Consider the following 18,564-nt stretch of genomic DNA (forward strand, 5'->3'; position numbering starts at 1 on the left):
ATCTCCTCTTTTATCAATATTACAACCACCTGCAGAAATCCAATCTGGAGATATTTTTTGTTTGCAGCTCAGTTTTGTTTTGTTTTTTTCTAGGTGGAATTAGAGATACTCACAGAAACACACTAACATCAGCAAAACATGTGTGGAGAAAACAGAAAAAGACCAGGATGATGCTTCTCATTGCAAACAGTGAAAGAAAAAAAAAAAGGACACGAGAGCAATTAACAGCAAACACATCAAAAATTAAAATGAATGAAAACAGACAGCAGGAAGAAATGTGGAGACAGCCGACACAAGAGATGTTATATTTAGATATTAGGAGAATGATGTGTTTCATAATAATTCATAGTAATGAGCCGAATCCTGACAAACATCTGCTTCTGGAGATGGAGACGCAGAACAGATCGACACTAAACAAGTTGTAGGGTTGTAAAAAACCCCAAAAAAACATGCAGGCTGAAATGTTCCTTTTTAGAGGTGAAGACAAGAGTGATGGTGTTAATAAGTGTGATGAATCTCTTTGGGGTCTTTTCTATGAGCAGCTCCTTTCATAGTACATGTAGTCATTTGATCATTTTAATATAAATATATGAGTTAGTGCTGCTTTAACCATCAGGTCGTCCTCCCAGGTCAAATTGACCCCATCTGTTTTTTGACTTCCTTCTTTCCTCCTTTCCTCTTTTCCTTTCTCCCTCCTCCCCTCCTTTCTCCCTCCTCCCCTCCCTCCTTCTTTCTTTCCTTCCTCTCTCTTTCCTCCCTTCCTTCTTTCCTTCCTCCATCCCCTTTCTTCCTTCCTTCTGTCCTTCCTTCCTTCCTTCCTTCCTTTCGTTCCTCCCTTCCTTCTTTCCTCCCTCCCTCCCTCGTTCTCTTTCTTTCCTCCTCCTACCTTCCTCCCTTCCTCTGTCCTTCTTTCCTTCCTTCCTCTTTTCCTTTCTCCCTCCCTCCTTTCCTTCAGAAACACATTTCAGATGATCTAGTACTTTAAGTGGAATTAAGAGTTCTCTAGATTTTATCTGCGTATCGAAGATCAAACCAGTCAAACCACAGTTCATGTAATTGTCACGAAATTCTCTCTCTCTCTCTCTCTCTCTCTCTCTCTCTCTCTCTCTCTCTCTCTCTCTCTCTCTCTCTCTCTCTCTCTCTCAAAAACTACAATTCCCTAAAGCTGCGCCATGCTTGATACAAGTCAGCACTGCAGTTGTAGTTCTTCTGGGTTGTAAAGTAAGGTTTTAAAATGATATATTCTATATATTTTGATATCTACCGAATATCCTTCCTTATATCAAAAATCCAGCTAAACTAGTGATTACACTGTATCTAGATGAACGTCAGCCTCATGGTTTTTCCCACAGTAAATTTCAGACGAGCATCATCTGGGAACCATGAACGTCTACACCAAGTTTTGTGCCAACACCAGCGAGTAGATGTTGAGATAGGCCTACAGGGACCTAAGGGTAATTAATCTAATAGTTGTTGAGATATTTCAAGTTTTTACCAACAAGGATTTAATCTCTGGGGAGTGCAACAAATTTCACGTCAATCCATCAAATAGTTGTTGAGATATTTAGTTGTGGACCAAAGCGGAGCTCCAGCAGACTAACGTTACCTTCTTTAGAGCCGCTCCTCTATCTAGCCTGGCTCAAAACCGTCAGTCAAGTTGGTGTAAGTCATTAATTCCTGACACATGTTGAATGTGAGCAGGTCAGTTCAAATTTGTTCTTAATTGACTTTGCTGCTTGAAGAAAAGTTAAGTACAATAAAAGCAGTTTGCCGCACAGTTATTCTGCCAGCAGCTTAACAGACTTCATTAATTACTTTCAGCCAGCAGCTGAATTTCAGAGCTCCTACAGGTTCCCACCAGCTGGACGGTACACACACACACACACACACACACACACACACACACACACACACACATACACACAAAACATCATCCTCAGAGGAATTTGAGGTTGGCATCATGACCTGCCCAGACTCACTCTGTGGACCGACTCCAGCTCTCTGACTGATGACTGTGATTATCTCCCTCACTGTGTGTGTGTGTGTGTGTGTGTGCGCGTGTGTGTGTGTGCGTGTGTGTTGTGTTTTGGGAACTCACTCCCAGATTGCATTTTGTTTTATCAGGTTTGGCTATTTCCCAAAAAGCCCACACCATCCATCTGCCAGACTTCACCGTCCTCATACACTCTAATGTACGATATATATACTGTTTATGTGTATTATGTCATCTAAGTGAGTGTAATTCTCACCTGCTGGGCAACAAATGGCAGATTTATAAATTCAGTGTTAAACTATTCATGACCACAACTTTGGTGCAAAGACTGGGATGGAAATGATTATATTATATTTCTTAGTAAAGATTTACTGAACACAGTTAATCATAAAGTCTGGTGCAGCCTAGCGGAGAGGAAGAGAGGACAAGACCACCACGAAACTGTTCTGACTCCAATTTGGATCTTTGCAAATAAACACTGTTTATTACAAAAAGGTCCAAACTTTTCCAGTGTGTCAGGTGTCCATATGAACAGTCAAAGAGGTTTTCCCCTCTGTAATCATTCCTCCTGTTTATATTAAAAGATCTCCTTCAAATGTGTTTTCAATGTAAGCGATGGACAGAATCCACACAGCCATTTAAAAGTAGATGATCAGCTTCTATTGAGCTTCAGCAGTCTGAGTTGTCCTCGAGTCAAGGAAGGAAGGAAGGGAGGAAGAAGGAAGGAAGGAAGGGAGGGAGGGAGGGAGGGAGGGATGATGGATGGAAGGGAGGAAGAAGGAAGGAAAGGAGGGAGGGAAGAAGGAAGGAAGGATGGAAGGGAAGAAGAAGGAAGGGAAGGAGGGAGGAAGGAAAGCAGGAAGAAGTAAGGACAGGAAGAAAGGGAGGGAGGAAGGAAGGATGCAAGGGAGGAAGAAGGAAGGAATGAAGTGAGGAAAGAAGGAAGGAGAGAGGGAGGGAGGGAGGAAGGAAAGAAGGACAGAGGAAAGAAGTAAGGTAATGGGGAGGGAAGAAAGACAGGAGGAGGGAGGGAGGAAAGAGGAAAGAGGAAGGAAGGAGGGAAGGAGCGACGTAAAGAAGGAGGGAGGGAGGAAGGAAGGACAGAAGGAAGGAAGGGAGGAAAGAAGGAACAGTCGAAACTTACGGGGTCAATTTGACCCGGGAGGACGACACAAAGGTTAAGCATCAAATTCCCTCTTAGTGTTTCCTGTTGAGCTGTGGTGGAAGTATAGTAACAAAAAGACTTTGGTACTAAAAACACTGTAACGATGAAACATAGAAGATGAAGATTTGACTCATTTGGACGACTGAAGCTTCATATTAGCTTCAGATCAACTTTTAAATACATATTTTTTTTAGCACAGAAGGAGGACTGTGGATTTAGTCCTCCATCACTTCCATTGTAAGAGCATTATGAAGGGATCTTCTAATGGTCAGTATGAACAGGAGGAATCATTACAGCAAGAAAAGAAAAGATTTAATGTTCATTTGGGCTCCTGACAACTTAAAACATTGTGTACCCCATCCCTTAATTTAACAAGATTGAGGACCACCCTTGAGAGAAAAGCTGAAGGAAAGTTTGGCTATATGATAAAAGCCATCTTGAAATGTTAAAGTCCCGTCACACATAACTAGAAATCTGGATTTTGAAAAGTGAAGAAAGTTTCAGAGAGTTTGACGATTGTATCTCAGCGAGCGTTTGGCAGGAAGCAGGAAGCAGGAATAACCACTAACAGCAGACACGAGGGGAAAGATTATGTGTTGGATTTAATTAGATTTGAAAATCATGGTCTAGCTCAGAGTCCATTTCCTAAAAAATGATGGTCTGCTGCTCGTTGTCAGTCGTATCACATTTGGTAATGTTTAACAGAGCTTCTCACTAAAACCCTCCATATAAATAAAATCAATAAAAAAGTTTTTTAAAAAAAAGAAAGAAGCTGATTATGTTTGTCAGGATTCATTGGTGTAGAAAGTATTTGGATGATCTGCCAAACTAAACACAGTCTGAACTATACAACACTGCTGCCACCTACTGGTAGGAGCAGGAACTGCATCTTTAAAGGAGCCATAATATGAAAAACTCACTTTAAATGTGCTTGTGCTCATATATTCGGGTTTCTGATGCTCCTGCTAACACACCCACTTTGAAATAAGACAGCCAAGCATGTTTTTGGGGCGCTACCTATATCAGAAAATGTGATTTATCAGATGAACCTATCTAGATGATGATATTAGGAGATCAATCGAATAATACCTACCCCCTCTATCTGAGTATCTCTGCCCCTCAGGTACAGCTACAGACACAGAAACAGCCTGTTCTGTTCATTTTTTTAACCTTTACATACTGTTCAGGGTTAAATTTGACCCATTTTTTACATTTGAGAGTTGCAAAAAACACCATATACACATTTATTTTAGCCACAATTTACAAAAATGGAAATAAAATGCATCTTTTTTAAACTTATGTTCAGGTGATACACATTTTTTGTATATGAAAATGTACAAAATACAAACATGTTGTTGTATTCTTCATATTCTATAAAATATTCTCCTGCACCATAACATATTGATGAGTGTCCCCCCCCCCCATAAATAAATAGAATACACTCTTCATTAAGGATTAATTAAACATTTATTATTGACTGACGGGGAATTTATGGTGTAGACACTAATTATGAGTCAGAATATTAACAGTATGTAAAGGGTTAAGTACAAATTTAATGACTTTTAAGACCTTTTTTTAATTACTTAATGCAGAAAAGTGTCATATGTGACTGTTGCACTCATATTATGATATAATAATGCAAAAAGCAGGATTTTACTGTTGTAGTGGGTTAAAATGGAGCTAAATAATGATTAGTATCATTATAGTTCCAACTGCTGATTATTTTTTACTAGAATTAATACGTTTATTGGTTGATTTGTGTAAAATAATCAGAAAATAATGATAAATTACATAAACTAAACCAATATAATTACACCTTAACTCGACATTTTAAGGTCTTGAATGTCAAAATCTAAATTTAAGACATTTTAAGACTCTTTAATGATCTGCTGGTATCTGTAATCTGAGACGCTCTGTGTGGACCTCAGAAACCACATCACTTATTACACAGTATAGAGTTTTATTGTTTATATTAAATCAGAAAGGTAAGCACTATAACATACGTTACAAACCAAGAAAATTTTATATCTTCGGAGGAAAAAAACAAAACAAAACAAAAAAGCTCAAATGAAATTACAAAAAGGGAAAAAAAAAAAAAAGTAGTAACACTAGTGGACATAAACATTCTTTAAATAACAGAACTGTACATCTTTTAATATGCAAAAAAAAAAAAAAAGAAAACAATGAGACTAAGTGACAAAGAAAAAGAAAAAAAAAGAACCACGAGCAGTTTTGTACCAAACAGAACTAAAAAGCTAAAAAGTGAAGTTTTATTACTTTGCTGGAATATGAAAAGTCAAAATACAACAACGTAAGGCAGCAGAAGGCAGGCGTTTAGACAGCAGGAAGAAACAGGCCGAAGGAGGAGGAAGAGCAGGAGGAGGAGGGGGGGGGCAGGTAGATAGATAATCGAATACATATCAAGATGCATTCAGACGGGAAAAAAAAGAGAGAGAGAGAGAGAGGTGGGAAATTAAACTGCAAAGTGGCTCCATCGCTCTCTCCCCACAGATTTAAAACAAGAGCAGGTAAAAACGTAATAACTGCTGAATATAAACTCTTTATTAAAAAAAATAAACAACAACAACAACAACCTCGTGATCCCCCCCTAACACCCCCCCGCCCCTCCCCTCCCTCTTCATTTTGCACATTTTTCTTTTCTTTTTTTCTATTTTTTGGACAAATAATCACACTGAGAATCTCTTTCATACGCTTCAGAAACAACCTGCAGCGAACACACACACAGTGCAGGTTTGACACCTTCTGAGTGATAAAGTTAAAAAAACCAAAAAAACAAAGTAAAATAAACGACACAGTGCCATGCAGCGTTTTTTTTTCTTCCACCTGCAAAACCAAACAGACGCTCTTGTTCTCCGACTTCTTCTGATTGATTGACGGGTCACTGTGGACACTGGACACATGTAATATTGATGTTTTTTTTTTACCTTTTTTAGAAATCTCAATTTGACCCCCCCCCCCCCCCCCCCCCCACCCACATTGTGTGTAGAACAAAACATTTAGAGACCCCTAAAAAAAGCTGTGTTACACTGCATAACGTACAAGTTAAGTTGCGTCCTGTTCAACAGGTTTCACTCAATCAATGGACAAAAGAAAAAGAAAAAAGTTGCATAGCTAAAAAGAGAAACGTTAGAACATTGCTCCAAATCTTTATAGACATATCAAAAAATAGCTCTTTTTTAAAAATTGCAGTAACTGTATTTTGATTAAGACAATTAAGGGGAAACTTCAAACCCTAAAAATGTCCAATCATTACATAATCAACTTTAAATGAGCTCATTACAAAATACATTTCTATAGGACTACATGATCAAAGCCCAGAAAATATATATATATTTATATTTATATTTGATATTTTGTAACACCTGCTGCTGGTATAATTTGAAATGTGTGTATGTGCACTGACTATAACATACATAGTCACATATAAAGTCTCACTTTTTCTTTATAATGGCTTCGTTCAGCTTCTTTGGGATCATCGGGTAACAAGAAAAAAAAGAAAAAAACAGTCTTAGCAGGGGTTAAAAAATAAAATATATCACAATGTGAACCAATTAGTGCAAAAAAGAGGTTAAGTGCAATGTTACATGATGTCCGATGTCCACATGTTTACAGTCTGCTCCTCTCTGGATGAGTCACTTTGACTTTGCAGCCATAGAGAGAGAGAGTGGGAGGCGGAGGGGGGGGAGGGGCGAGGGGAAGGTAAGGGTTAACGTACTGCCGCAACACGAGGACAGAAAGCCGGATGCAAACAGATACTTGGGGGGGGGGGGGCATAAATCGATCCACAGTAGCACAGCGCATGCCCTTATTCACAACAAGATTTTTTTTTTTGAAGTACAGTACAAGCGCCATTACAATTCAGTACAAAAAAGTAAAATATGCAATGAATGTACATAGAAGTATCTTTAAAAACAACAAAAAAACAAAACATGTCAAAAAATGTTAAGTTCGTTTTTTTTCTTTTCTTGTTTTGTATGTTTTTTTTTCTTTTTTCTTCTTTTAAATGGATTTGTACGCTGTCCCAGTGCTGCCAGAAGAAATCACAGCCGACTCATCTGTGTCCGAAGAGAGGAGAGAAAAGAAGAGAAGAGGGGGGGGGGGGGAGGAAGGAAGGAAGGAAGGAAGGGGGGAGAGTCCATCCAAATCACAAGGAAAAAAATATAGCATTTATTCTGCACATCTTTAGAATTTTATTTCTTTAATTAGAAATTCAACAAAAATCTATACTCTTTAGTAATATTTACTTATTAAAATCTCATCTTTTTGTAAACAGTTTGCCCTTTTTTTTAATATATTTTGTCTCTAGTTAGAAAATACATTCTAAATCAGACTGAAATTTATATATCTGTGGCAAACATCTCTTTTTAAAAATAATCTGATACTCGTATGTAAAAGAAAATAAATTTAAAACACACACACAAAAAAAAAAAAAAAAAAAAAAGCTTCCGATCCCTCTAAAGTCTTCATTTCTACCATGATTGTTCGAGAGCCTGAAGTAACCACACGGGGGCACAGCTGGCTTCTTCTTTTTCTTTTTTTTTTTAACAAACTTTGCCGCCAGATGTTGCAATCACCGCTCCCAGCTGTGTGAGCTCTTTCCTCCGTCGCTTGTAGAGCTGCGAAGAAGAAAAAGTACAAAAAAAAAAAAAATTTGTGTGCTGGCATTTTCTGCTGCTGCTCCTCCTCAGCAATAATGTGATGATGGTTGCTATGGATGGTGCGTAACCAAGGCGACAAGGTTACCATGGCTTCTGGGAGGGCTGTGAGCTGGTGATGAGAGGGAAAAAAGAGAGAAAAAGATAGATAGATAGAGAGAGAGAGAGAGAAGCAGGAGGATGACTTGGGGCTCCTCGCTGGATCTGGATTGCCTCGCATGTTTCATTTTCAAGGGGTCTTTCCTTTTTTTGGGGGGGTTTTTGGAGGAGGAGGAGAGGCGGGGGGGACGCAGCCTGGAGTTTGGTGCAAGAGTTCTCAGAGCTGATTTCTTTTTAAAACCACAAACTGCATTGATCCGCCTTGTTTTAAAAAAAAAAGTGATATTTTAAGAAATATGATTGTTAGAAATATGTTTGTTCACAAGTCTCCTCCTTTTTTTCTCTTTTTTTTTTAAGAAAGTGTGTGTGCATGACTGTGTTGTGCATGTGGTGTCTTTCACATTTAATGAACCTTTAGTGGCAGTGGATGCATGCACAGTGGCCCTATAGAAAAAAAAACAAAAAAAAACGTTTGCATGCATATTCAGATTTGTACACTCTATACACTGCAAATCCGTGTGTGTGTGTGTGTGTAGGTGTGTGTGTGTGTGTGTGTGTGTGAAGGAAAAAGAAAAAACAACAAAAAAAAAAGTCTCTTTCTTGTTTCCAGTGACGCTCGTCAGGCTCAGAGTCTGTCACTACGGAAACTATCCTCCACCGACGGGTCCGGCAGCACCATGTCGGGATCGCTGAGCATGCTCAGACCGTCCAGGCTGAGAGGCTCGATGCGGAGCTCGTCCTCCAGCGGGAAGCCTCCCTCCGAGTCAAAACATTCAGGCACCGTCGACAGGGCGCTGCTGATGTCCTTTGACAGACTAGGGTTGGAGTCATCTGTGGGGGGAGAGGAAGAGAGGAAGAGAGGAGGAGGAGGAGGAGGGGGGGCACAGATGACAGTGGGTTGAAATGTTACTTCCAGGCTGGGAAAACACTTCCTCTTTCTGTAACGAACAGTCTCACTGCTGTCGAACATTAATCATGACAGCTCTCTTTTTTTAAAACACTCTTCTCTTTAAGACTGTGACAGTGCAGCTCTGGTTTTTAAATATGCAATGTCAACCTGCGGCGCTTCACTCCCAATAAACTCACAATGAACGATGAAAATTCGAGCTATGATTCTGCTCTGTGAAGACAATGAAAGCTGGCACAGCAAAGAATTGCATAATGTCTCCTCTCTTCATCTCTAATCTTCTTATGCTCGAATGCTCCATTATGTCATTGATGCTCTTTCTCCACTAATCTTTCTGTATGAGCTGATGTGTACGTTCGAAATTCTGCATGAATTCATTTGAGTTATATAATTTCATATAAAGTCTGCAGAGAGTCCTCGGGTTGAAGCTGATGTGAATAATCATGCACACAATCTGTTTCTGTCATATCCAGTGTTGGGGAGTAACTAGTTACATTTAATGCCATTGTGTAATTTAATTAGAAAATAAATGTAAATGTAATCCGTTACAGTAAAAATGTTGATGATTACAAAGGAGGTTACATCTGAAGTCAGACCTTTAAGATTTTGCTCAGGAGGGTTTTTCCTCATTTTTTAATATTTAACATGTTACTGAATACATATATTGCTGTTTTTAATTATTTGAAATCAATATATTTGTTTATATTTAGTAAATAAATCATGATGTGGGCTTATTAGGAGCAAACATGGACTTAAATGGAGTCACAGTACCAATTAAACCCACTTTATTCATCAAATATCTTTATTTTATATTCTAAAATCTACATGAACTAATGAATACATTTTCAAATGAGAGATAAATGTTGCTTTATAAGAAATGATCTCCCTTATAAATCATGTCAGTATCCATGAAAAACAGCTGGACTTAGATTTTGGTGCTTAATGGGAACATTTACCCTAACAGCTGAAAACATTGATCTTAGGAAGGAAGGAGGGAAGGACAGAAGGAAGGAAGGAAGGAAGGAAGGAAGGAAGGAAGGAAGGAAGGAAAGAAGAAAGGAATGATGGAAGGAAAGAAGGAAGGACAGAAGGAAGGAAGGAAGGACATAAGGAAAGAAGGACGAAAGGAAGGAAGGACAGAAGGAAGGAAGGAAGAAAGGAAGGATGGAAGGAAAGAAGGAAGGACAGAAGGAAGGTAGGAAGGAAGGAAGGACAGAAGCAAGGAAGGATGGAAGGAAGGACAGAAGGAAGGAAGGACGAAAGGAAGGAAGGACAGAAGGAAGGAAGGAAGGAAGGACAGAGGGAAGGAAGGAAGGAAGGACAGAGGGAAGGAAGGAAGGAAGGACGGCTGATGTGAAGAATCACACAAACAATCTGTTTCTGAGATTCAACCTGTAAAAATCTCACATTGACTCATCTGAACAAGCATGAATCTGCTGTGACGGTTACCGTGGGAGACGGACCCGACGCTAATCACCAAACTAGTACGTCAACAGTTGTAACAGCTCCTCGAAAGTGTGACAAAAGTCTCAGAGAGCAAACTAATATTACACCTGTCATTGCTAACATGATTATAAAGGATCTGCTGTTATATTTTTAGGGATCTGTAAGTCTGTAAGATTTCTTCTTTTAAGGAATGTGTTTCTGTAAAGAACTAAAGGCTGATTATCATTTATCAGGCGAGAATCCTTGGCATTTATTTTATTGTATTTTTATCTTTACTTTTACTCTTTTTTAAAATTAAACTCTTATTATTCCTTTACTGTTTTATTTATTATTATATTTGTGTATGATTATATTGTATTTTAATAACTGTACAGCACTTTGGTTCAACTGAGGTTGTTTTTAAATGTGCTTTATAAATAAAGTTTGACTTGACTTGACTTAAATTAATACAAGCATATGCATTTAAAGCTTGTTGTTTGTTATGAATATTGAACGTTTTTCCCACATTATCTATTTAGCTCTTGTGAATGTCGGCATGCAGCGAATATTCAGTTATTCGTCGGTTAAACCCACCATGAAGAAATTGACTCACACATCCTTACTTTTAACTATTTTTTAAAGAGTAATATCTTATAAATTAAGCTGCATTCATTATTAAGAATCTGAATTAACTCTCTGCGTGGAATGTGAAACTTGTTGCTCGTAGTGTCAAACGCAAAAATTCATCAGTTGAATCAGCCACTTAAATATCATTATTCTGCAGCAGGGGGCCGTTTACCTTTCATTTCTGTCATTCTGTGTGCCGCAGTATTCAACTACCGATTGCTGACATATCTGATGTTATCTGAAGTGACCAGTTGCCTTAGAGATGTCATCCCACTAAACTTTCTTTTTTGAGTTTCACTGGGAAAAGGAATTCTTATAAATAGTCTAAATCCTTGATAAGAGATTATTTGTGCCATGCAGAGAGAGAGAGAGAGAGATATATATCGCTCTTTCTGTTGCTCTGGTGTATTTGAGGCTTTAGCGTCCTTTAGCTCCTTGTTTTGGTTTCCATCAGCAGTCAGCTGTTTTCATGAACCAGGAATAATACAACAAAGGTCCTTAAAGCACCGAGCTACTGTTTATCTGTCGGCTTGCTTATGCTTTGTTTTCCTTCTAGAGGCTAAAAATCAACTAATGCAGCTTTAAATAGATAAACTGTAACATGTTTATAGTAAGAGTGTATTTATATTCATCCATTCTGTTCTTTTATCTCTAATAATTAAAATAAAAAAAACAACCCAAAATGACCCAGGATGCATTGCAGAGACTCACCGGTGAGTATGATGTTGGGCAGTCCTCCGCTGCAGTTGGAGTACAACATGTTGGACCTCATGTGCATCGGGTCCTGCAGGTTTCCGTGGCTACCACCCAGCCCAGCGAGGGCCGCCTGGGAGTAGTAGAGAGAAGAGGAGGAGGAGGAAGGATCGAAGCAAGAACCCCCCACCGAGGAGCTCATGGCGTTTTCCAACAGGCTGAACTGGTCCAACTGGCCGGCAGATGGAGGAGAGAAAATAGAAAGAAAAAAAAATAAATAAATACACAATCTTTATTTATATATATATAAGTTCTTTACAAGGAAGCAGAAAGTTCGACAGTACAGGATTAAACTTCACTATAGAACATAAACATAAAAACAGGAGATGCATAAAAGAAAATAGATAAAACTCAAATAAAATAGTAGGATAGGCTCTCTGGTAAAAGTACATTTTAAGAAGAGATTTAAAAAGACATTACTGACTTATATTCACATCGCCCCGATCCTCACTTCTCTCCTCTGGCTCCCTCTTCGTTTTAAACTTGATTTTTAAGATTTTAATGATAACTTTTTAAAGCACGTCTAGTTTCTGGCTCTAAGCTGTATAGCAGGTATGTTGACTCCCTATGAGCCTGAAGTCTTGGCCTTTGATGCCTAGCAAAACACTGACTTTATTCATTTGATTTGATTGTTTTTATTGTATGGCTGTTAGTTTTACTCATGTTTTATGTCTTTTAATTTATTTTATAATAAATAATAATAATATAATGTAATTTTATGCCTTGAAATTGAAGCAGCTTTAACACAACTGGAACAAACTACGAGCAGAACTGTGAATATTTTTAAATCCAGGTTAAAAACACTTTTCTTCTCCTGTGCTTATGATTGAGCTCTTTTCAAAGCACTTTAAATTTTAATCTTTCATTTGCACTGTATGTCCTTTTAATGATTATAAAACAAATAATTATTTAATTATATTATACTCTATTATAGTATTTTATTTCTCTCTCTTTCTATGTTTCTGTACTTTGTTTTTATTATTAGTGTGTGTGTGTGTGTGTGTGTGTGTGTGTGTGTGTGTGTGTGTGTGTGTGTGTGTGGGGGGGGGGGGGGGGGTATGTATGTGTTTACTATTATTGGGTTTTATTTTTATTTCTCAAATTCCATGTTTTTTTTTCCAATTTCCAATTTTCTCTGTTAAATGTTTGTTTTATGTATAAAGCACATTGAGTTGCCACTGTGTATGAAATGCTCTATATAAATAAAATTACCTTTCCTCATGTGAGCTGTTATGTGTTTTATTTATTCTTCTGTACAGCACTTTGGTCCACTGTTGTTGTTTTAAAGGGCTTGACTAATAAAGTTGGATTGGACTGGATTTCAAAGTGGAGGCTGAAATATTTAAAGGTATTTCCTGCCTGAGGAAAATAAGTCTCACAGTATCTGTAAACTTCTTTTATTTAAAATCACTTCTTAAAACTAATTTCTACAGACTATAGCTTTTAAGTGATGTCATTTATTCATTGTTACTGTCTTTTTTATTTAATTTTCATCATCTCCTTTACTGTATTTCATTATCTTCTATACGTTCATCTTGTTAATGTCGGCCTTTCTATCGCTCTCTGGGTTGTTGTTTCTTTACTTCGCTCGTTGCCTCGGTAACTGTTATGTGTTCATCTTCAGCTCACAATCTCTGCTCAATGCACATTTTGCAACTGTTTGTTTCAAAACGTAAGAACAGAATTAGGAAATAAAGCTTTTTAGGTTTTCAGCACCTGTTGCTTGGAACAATCTTCAATCTGAACTTCCTCTTCAAAAACCTCGTTGACTTGACTGATTTTAAAGATCTGGTGAAATCTGTGGAGTCCAGGCTGTTTGATATGAGTATGTATCTTTATTTTATTTATTATACTGTAACTGTGTTGCTGCTATCTTGACCAGGTCTCCTTTGTAAAAAGAGATCTGTGGGAAATGGGTCTAACCTGGTTAAATAAAGGAAACAGTCAATAAAAATCAATTCATAAAATATGTAATATATCGACGCTTGCAGAGCAACAACTGCTTTTTTTCCCAGTGGTGTGAGAAGAGACGTTTGTGCCGTCATACTGCAGACATTCCTTCTACTTTCCTCGGAACATATGTTCACTTGTTTGCGTAAGAAAAACCGTCTGATTAAGAGCTGAGTAAAACAAATATTCTGCTGTGAGTCAGTGTTTATTACACTGTTGAATTTTCCAAATCACAAATATTGCAGATTTTCACATCCCCATTTACTCGGCCTGCTGGCGTCACGTCGCTGCCGTTGAGGAAACGCTACACCGAGGATTTCAGTGAGCCAACGAGTGTCGCAACTTGAAAACATCCACTAACTCTTTTTTTTTTGATGTGGAGTTTATGTTATCGGGTAGAAAAAAACCCAAAATGACATTTTATGGAAGAATAACATTTACTTAAAATCTTTTAACTAGATTATGTTTGTCATGCATGAGCTGAACTGGAGAGCATCACTTCAGTAACGGACAAAAGGACCCTGAACAAACTGCTCACCATCATGGACAATGAAGGTCATCCACTAAAGGACCCCCCCCCGCCACAGCCACAGCCTGGACTTAATTCACTTTAAATTTTATATTGCACAATATTTTTATTTTTGCACTTTATCACACAGCCTCAGGCTCAGACCTTGTTTTTTTTTATTTAGTATTTAATTATTTAGTATATTGTTCTTAATATTCTTATTCTTAGCTAATTTGTATTTATACAGATTTCACTTTTTTGTTGTTTGTGTATGTTATGTGTGATGTCTTTGTGTATTAAGCTGCTGGACCCTAAATTTCCCCTAATGGATCAATAAAGTTTACATCCATCTATCTACCTACCTACCTACCTACCTACCTACCTACCTACCTACCTACCTACCTATCTACCCACCCACCCACCCACCCATCCATCCACCCACCCACCCACCCATCCATCCACCCACCCACCCACCTATCCATCCATCCATCCATCCATCCATCCATCCATCCATCCATCCATCCATCCATCCATCCATCCACCCATCCACCATCTTTTAGCATTGCATAAAAGAAGATGGAAAAAGTGATTTAATTATTAAAAACAAACAAGCGGACACGATAACTCTATTTATTACATTATTAATGAATGTGTATCAGACTTTTGGCATCATCTTGTTTTCCTCCCTTTGTTTATAAACTGTGTTGAATGTGAGTGTTTATTTTGTTTATATGACGTATTGAAGGTTTATAGTTTCTCTTTTTCACTTTAACATGTATGTTTTCTGTTAAGGGTGAATTGAGGTGTTTCTTTTTTTTCTTTTCTTCATTGTGTCTTGTTTTTCTCCCTTTTAGGTTTGGATGTATTCAAGGAGCTGGATATCAGACCAAAAATGGCGCCCATCCAGTCCTATGAGAATTCCTCAGTTGGTGCATATACCCCGCCAAGAAGTTTCTAGTTTCCAGGTTTGCTTCCACATTATTTGGACCATCAAGTATGGTCTGTAGTGTTTCATGAGTTCCTGCTCAGCCCACAGACTTTACATTGTGATGACGTCACATATTTTTTAAATCTCTTTTCTCGACTCGAGGAAAGTTTTACACATATCAAACCTCCATGGATCAAACAATCATAACAGAAAGAGTCATAATTGAGCTTTTCTTCAGGTCGAGGTGTCCTGTCAACAGTTTTACAGACGTCTCTTTTACAATGGTTGTCTATGGGGGAAGATGCAATACCGCGAGCGACCACTGGGAAACATCGTCTGAACGTCTGAGCGGCGGCGCCCTATCAGCTCTTATCATACATCGTTTACTCCCATCTGGGAGGAGGATGATCCTTCTTAGTGTTTTTCTTTGTCTTCAGTTTGCATTGTTTAACTTTGTTTTATTCAGTTATCCGGTTATTGAGCCTGGTTAGTTACACTTTCTTCTTTTTTGTAGAAAGTAGTTTTTTTCGTTGGCTTTATTGTAAACTTCATTTATTTGTTAATAAACTGTTTTTCCTTTGGGTTACATCACTGTTACTCCCCTCATCCTCATCCTCAATCACAAAGTTCTGTGCATGTGTAACAACATTATATTATTAAAAGACCCAAAAAAATGATAATGAGAAGAAGAAATGAGCCGTAAAGTGACGATACATGAAGGACGCTTGTGTACGATAGGAAAGATATGACATGTAATCCTATTTTCAGAAGAATGACAAGTTGTTTTTTCTCTTTTCCTGCCTGGAGGACGATCTGTTACCCCCCCCCCCACCGACCCCCCAACCCCTATCCGACCCCCTCCAGTACCATGAGCTGTATATTCTACTTGCAAGAAAAAAACTGCGCTGTCAAAGAAAAGACAATCTGTTCAGCTTTTGTCTACAGATTAACCTTTGTGTCGTCCTACCGGGTCAAATTGACCCCGTCTGTTTTGACTGTTCCTTCTTTCCTCCCTTCCTTCCTTCCGTCTGTCCTTCCTCCTTCCCTCCTTTCCTTCATTCTTCCTCCCTTCCTCCCTTCTCTAATTCCTCCCTCCCTCCTTTCCTTCCTTCTTCCTCCCTGCCTCCTTTCCTTCCTTCTTCCTCCCTTCCATCCTTCCTTCCTCCCTCCTTTTCTTTCTTCCTTCCTTCCTTCCTCCCTCCTTTCCTTCTTCCTTCCTCCCTCCTTTCCTTCCTTCTTCCTCCTTTCCTTCCTTCCTTCCCTCCTTCTTTCATCCCTCCTTCCCTTCCTTCTTCCTCCTTTCCTTCCTTCCTTCCTTCCTTCCTCCTTTCCTTCCTTCATTCCTTCCTTCCTCCTTTCCTTCCTTCCTTCCTTCCTCCTTTCCTTCCTTCATTCCTTCCTTCCTTCCTTCCTCCTTTCCTCCCTTCCTTCCTTAACTCGAGGACAACAGGAGGGTTAAATTAGTTGTTTTTATACGTAATCAATGTCAGAGAACCAGTTCACTGCCTTGACTTGATTTATGTTTGAAATATCAACATTTGAGTATTTGTTGAGAACTTTTAACAACGTAATAACCCCCACTGTTTAAAATGTCGCCTTCTGAAATTCATATTTTCTACATGTTTCCTGTTAACGTGCTGGTGTGTGGTGGTGTGTGCGTACGGATGCGTGTGTGTGTCGGGGTACAAACCTGTACCTGATAGGCCTGGGTCTTGTTCTGACGATTGGAGAACTGTTGCTCCATGAAGGGGTCGTTGAACAGCGTCGCCATGTTGTTGTGCTGTCAAGGAAGAAGAAGAAGAAGTAGAAGTTTTATATCATTTTTACAAAATGTGCAAGAAAAGCAAAAGCGTCTGCAGGATTTTTTCTTTATTAAAAGTTGATAGTTGAAAAATGATTAATGGCGCATTGAGGTAAAGAGGGGAGGTAGATAATGATGAAAATGTAACTAAAATCACATTATAAGCTTAGAAGATAGCACAGCATGCAGTTTATTTACCTATTACACTTCACTGGCCTGAACAACTGATACATAACTGTAGTTTAATAGTTTCATATAGGTATTAATGTCTTTATTTATAACATTTACGAGTTATTTTTATCTGTTGTTTGGGCTTATTTAGCAGGAAAAACAACTGCACGGTAAATGTGATTGCTCCGGTTTGATGTGAGTTAACAGAATTACAGTGTTGAATCTAATCTTCTGTACTAATTTCAACTCTGCAGGGAGACAAAAACAACAACACACTACTGCACAACGCTGTGTGTGTGTGTGTGTGTGTGTTACATAGACCATCTTCCTGGCACTTACTTGGCTTACGTTGAAGTCCAGCTGGATGCTCTGAAGAGGAGAAACAGGCTGTTGCTGCTGCTGGTGGTGCTGCTGCTGCTGCTGCTGCTGCTGCTGGTGCTGATGCTGGCACTGTCGGCCCTGGTCCACTGCATGCTGGGATTGTTGGTAGAGCGGATATGGCGGGGGCGGCTCCCTTGGCATGTTGCTGGTATCCAAAGCAACTCCCTACAACAGGACAGAGAAAAGCCAGCAGGAGTCACTAAAAGACTGACTGCGAGTTTAAAAATGGAGACTTTGGCACTTTGAAGTTGATTCATTCTGAATTTTCTTTCATTACATAAAAAAGTTCACCCAATCAAAGCTGGTTAAAAAAAACACACAAAAGCACCAATGTGTGTGTGTTTTTTGCACTGGAGGGGATTTTTACTCTGAGGTTGGATTTTATATTTTGTTATTGTACATTTCCTCTAGTTTTTATTTTTTTAGATTCAGTATTTTTTGACAGAAGAGGTTCTTTCACTCGGAAATGTTAGTTTGTTGTTTGTTTATTTATTATATGTTAACAAAATAAAATAACCCCAAATGTAATATTTTTGTTATTCACATATGACAAAACCTACAAGTGTTTCCTATACTAATCAATTCAGTATAACAGCGACATAAATAACAGCTTTTAACAGTGTGTTTATGGGTCAGTGACAAATGGGCAAGATGAGATATTCAAAAATATCTTTAAAAAATGTCTTAAAAGCAGCATCAGGTGTGTTTTTTACCAAAAAATGCCAAATGTCAAATGGTGTAACCACAAAAGAATGATAAATATCACATATTTTATATACCTAGAAAGAAAGAATGAAAGAAGGAAAGAAAAAAAGAAAGAAAGAAAGAAAGAAAGAAGAGGAGAAAGAAAGAAAGAAAGAAGAGGAGAAAGAAAGAAAGAAAGAAAGAAAGAAAGAAGAGGAGAAAGAAAGAAAGAAAGAAAGAAAGAGGAGAAAGAAAAAGAAAGAGGGAAAGAAAGAAAAAAGGAAAGAAAGAAGAGGAGGAAGAAAGAAAGAAAGAAGGAAAGAAAGAAAGAGGAGAAAGAAAGAAGAAAGAAAGAAAGAAAGAAAGAAGAAAAGAAAGAAAGAGAAAGAGGAGAAAGAGGAGAAAGAGGAGAAAGAAATGAGAAAGAAAGAAAGAAGAAAGATAAATGAGGAAGAACAGAAAGAAAGGAGGAAGAAGAGAAAGAACAAGAAGTAGG

The 18,564-nt window shown here is 38.3% G+C and overlaps 1 protein-coding gene across 1 annotated transcript in view; it reads right to left on the reverse strand.

Annotated features, from left to right (window-relative positions):
* Positions 1 to 5,168: 5,168 nt before the first annotated feature.
* The window catches only part of crtc3 (CREB regulated transcription coactivator 3), a gene marked incomplete in the record, with an annotated part of 72,437 nt that continues 59,041 nt past the window's right edge, over positions 5,169 to 18,564 (reverse strand). Inside the window, 4 exon segments of the mRNA XM_062419433.1 lie at positions 5,169 to 8,764; positions 11,604 to 11,817; positions 16,728 to 16,811; positions 17,343 to 17,549. Coding sequence (XP_062275417.1) covers positions 8,559 to 8,764; positions 11,604 to 11,817; positions 16,728 to 16,811; positions 17,343 to 17,549 — 711 coding nt within the window.

The sequence above is a fragment of the Scomber scombrus genome, chromosome 1 (assembly GCF_963691925.1).
Source record: "Scomber scombrus chromosome 1, fScoSco1.1, whole genome shotgun sequence".
Lineage (NCBI taxonomy): Eukaryota > Metazoa > Chordata > Actinopteri > Scombriformes > Scombridae > Scomber > Scomber scombrus.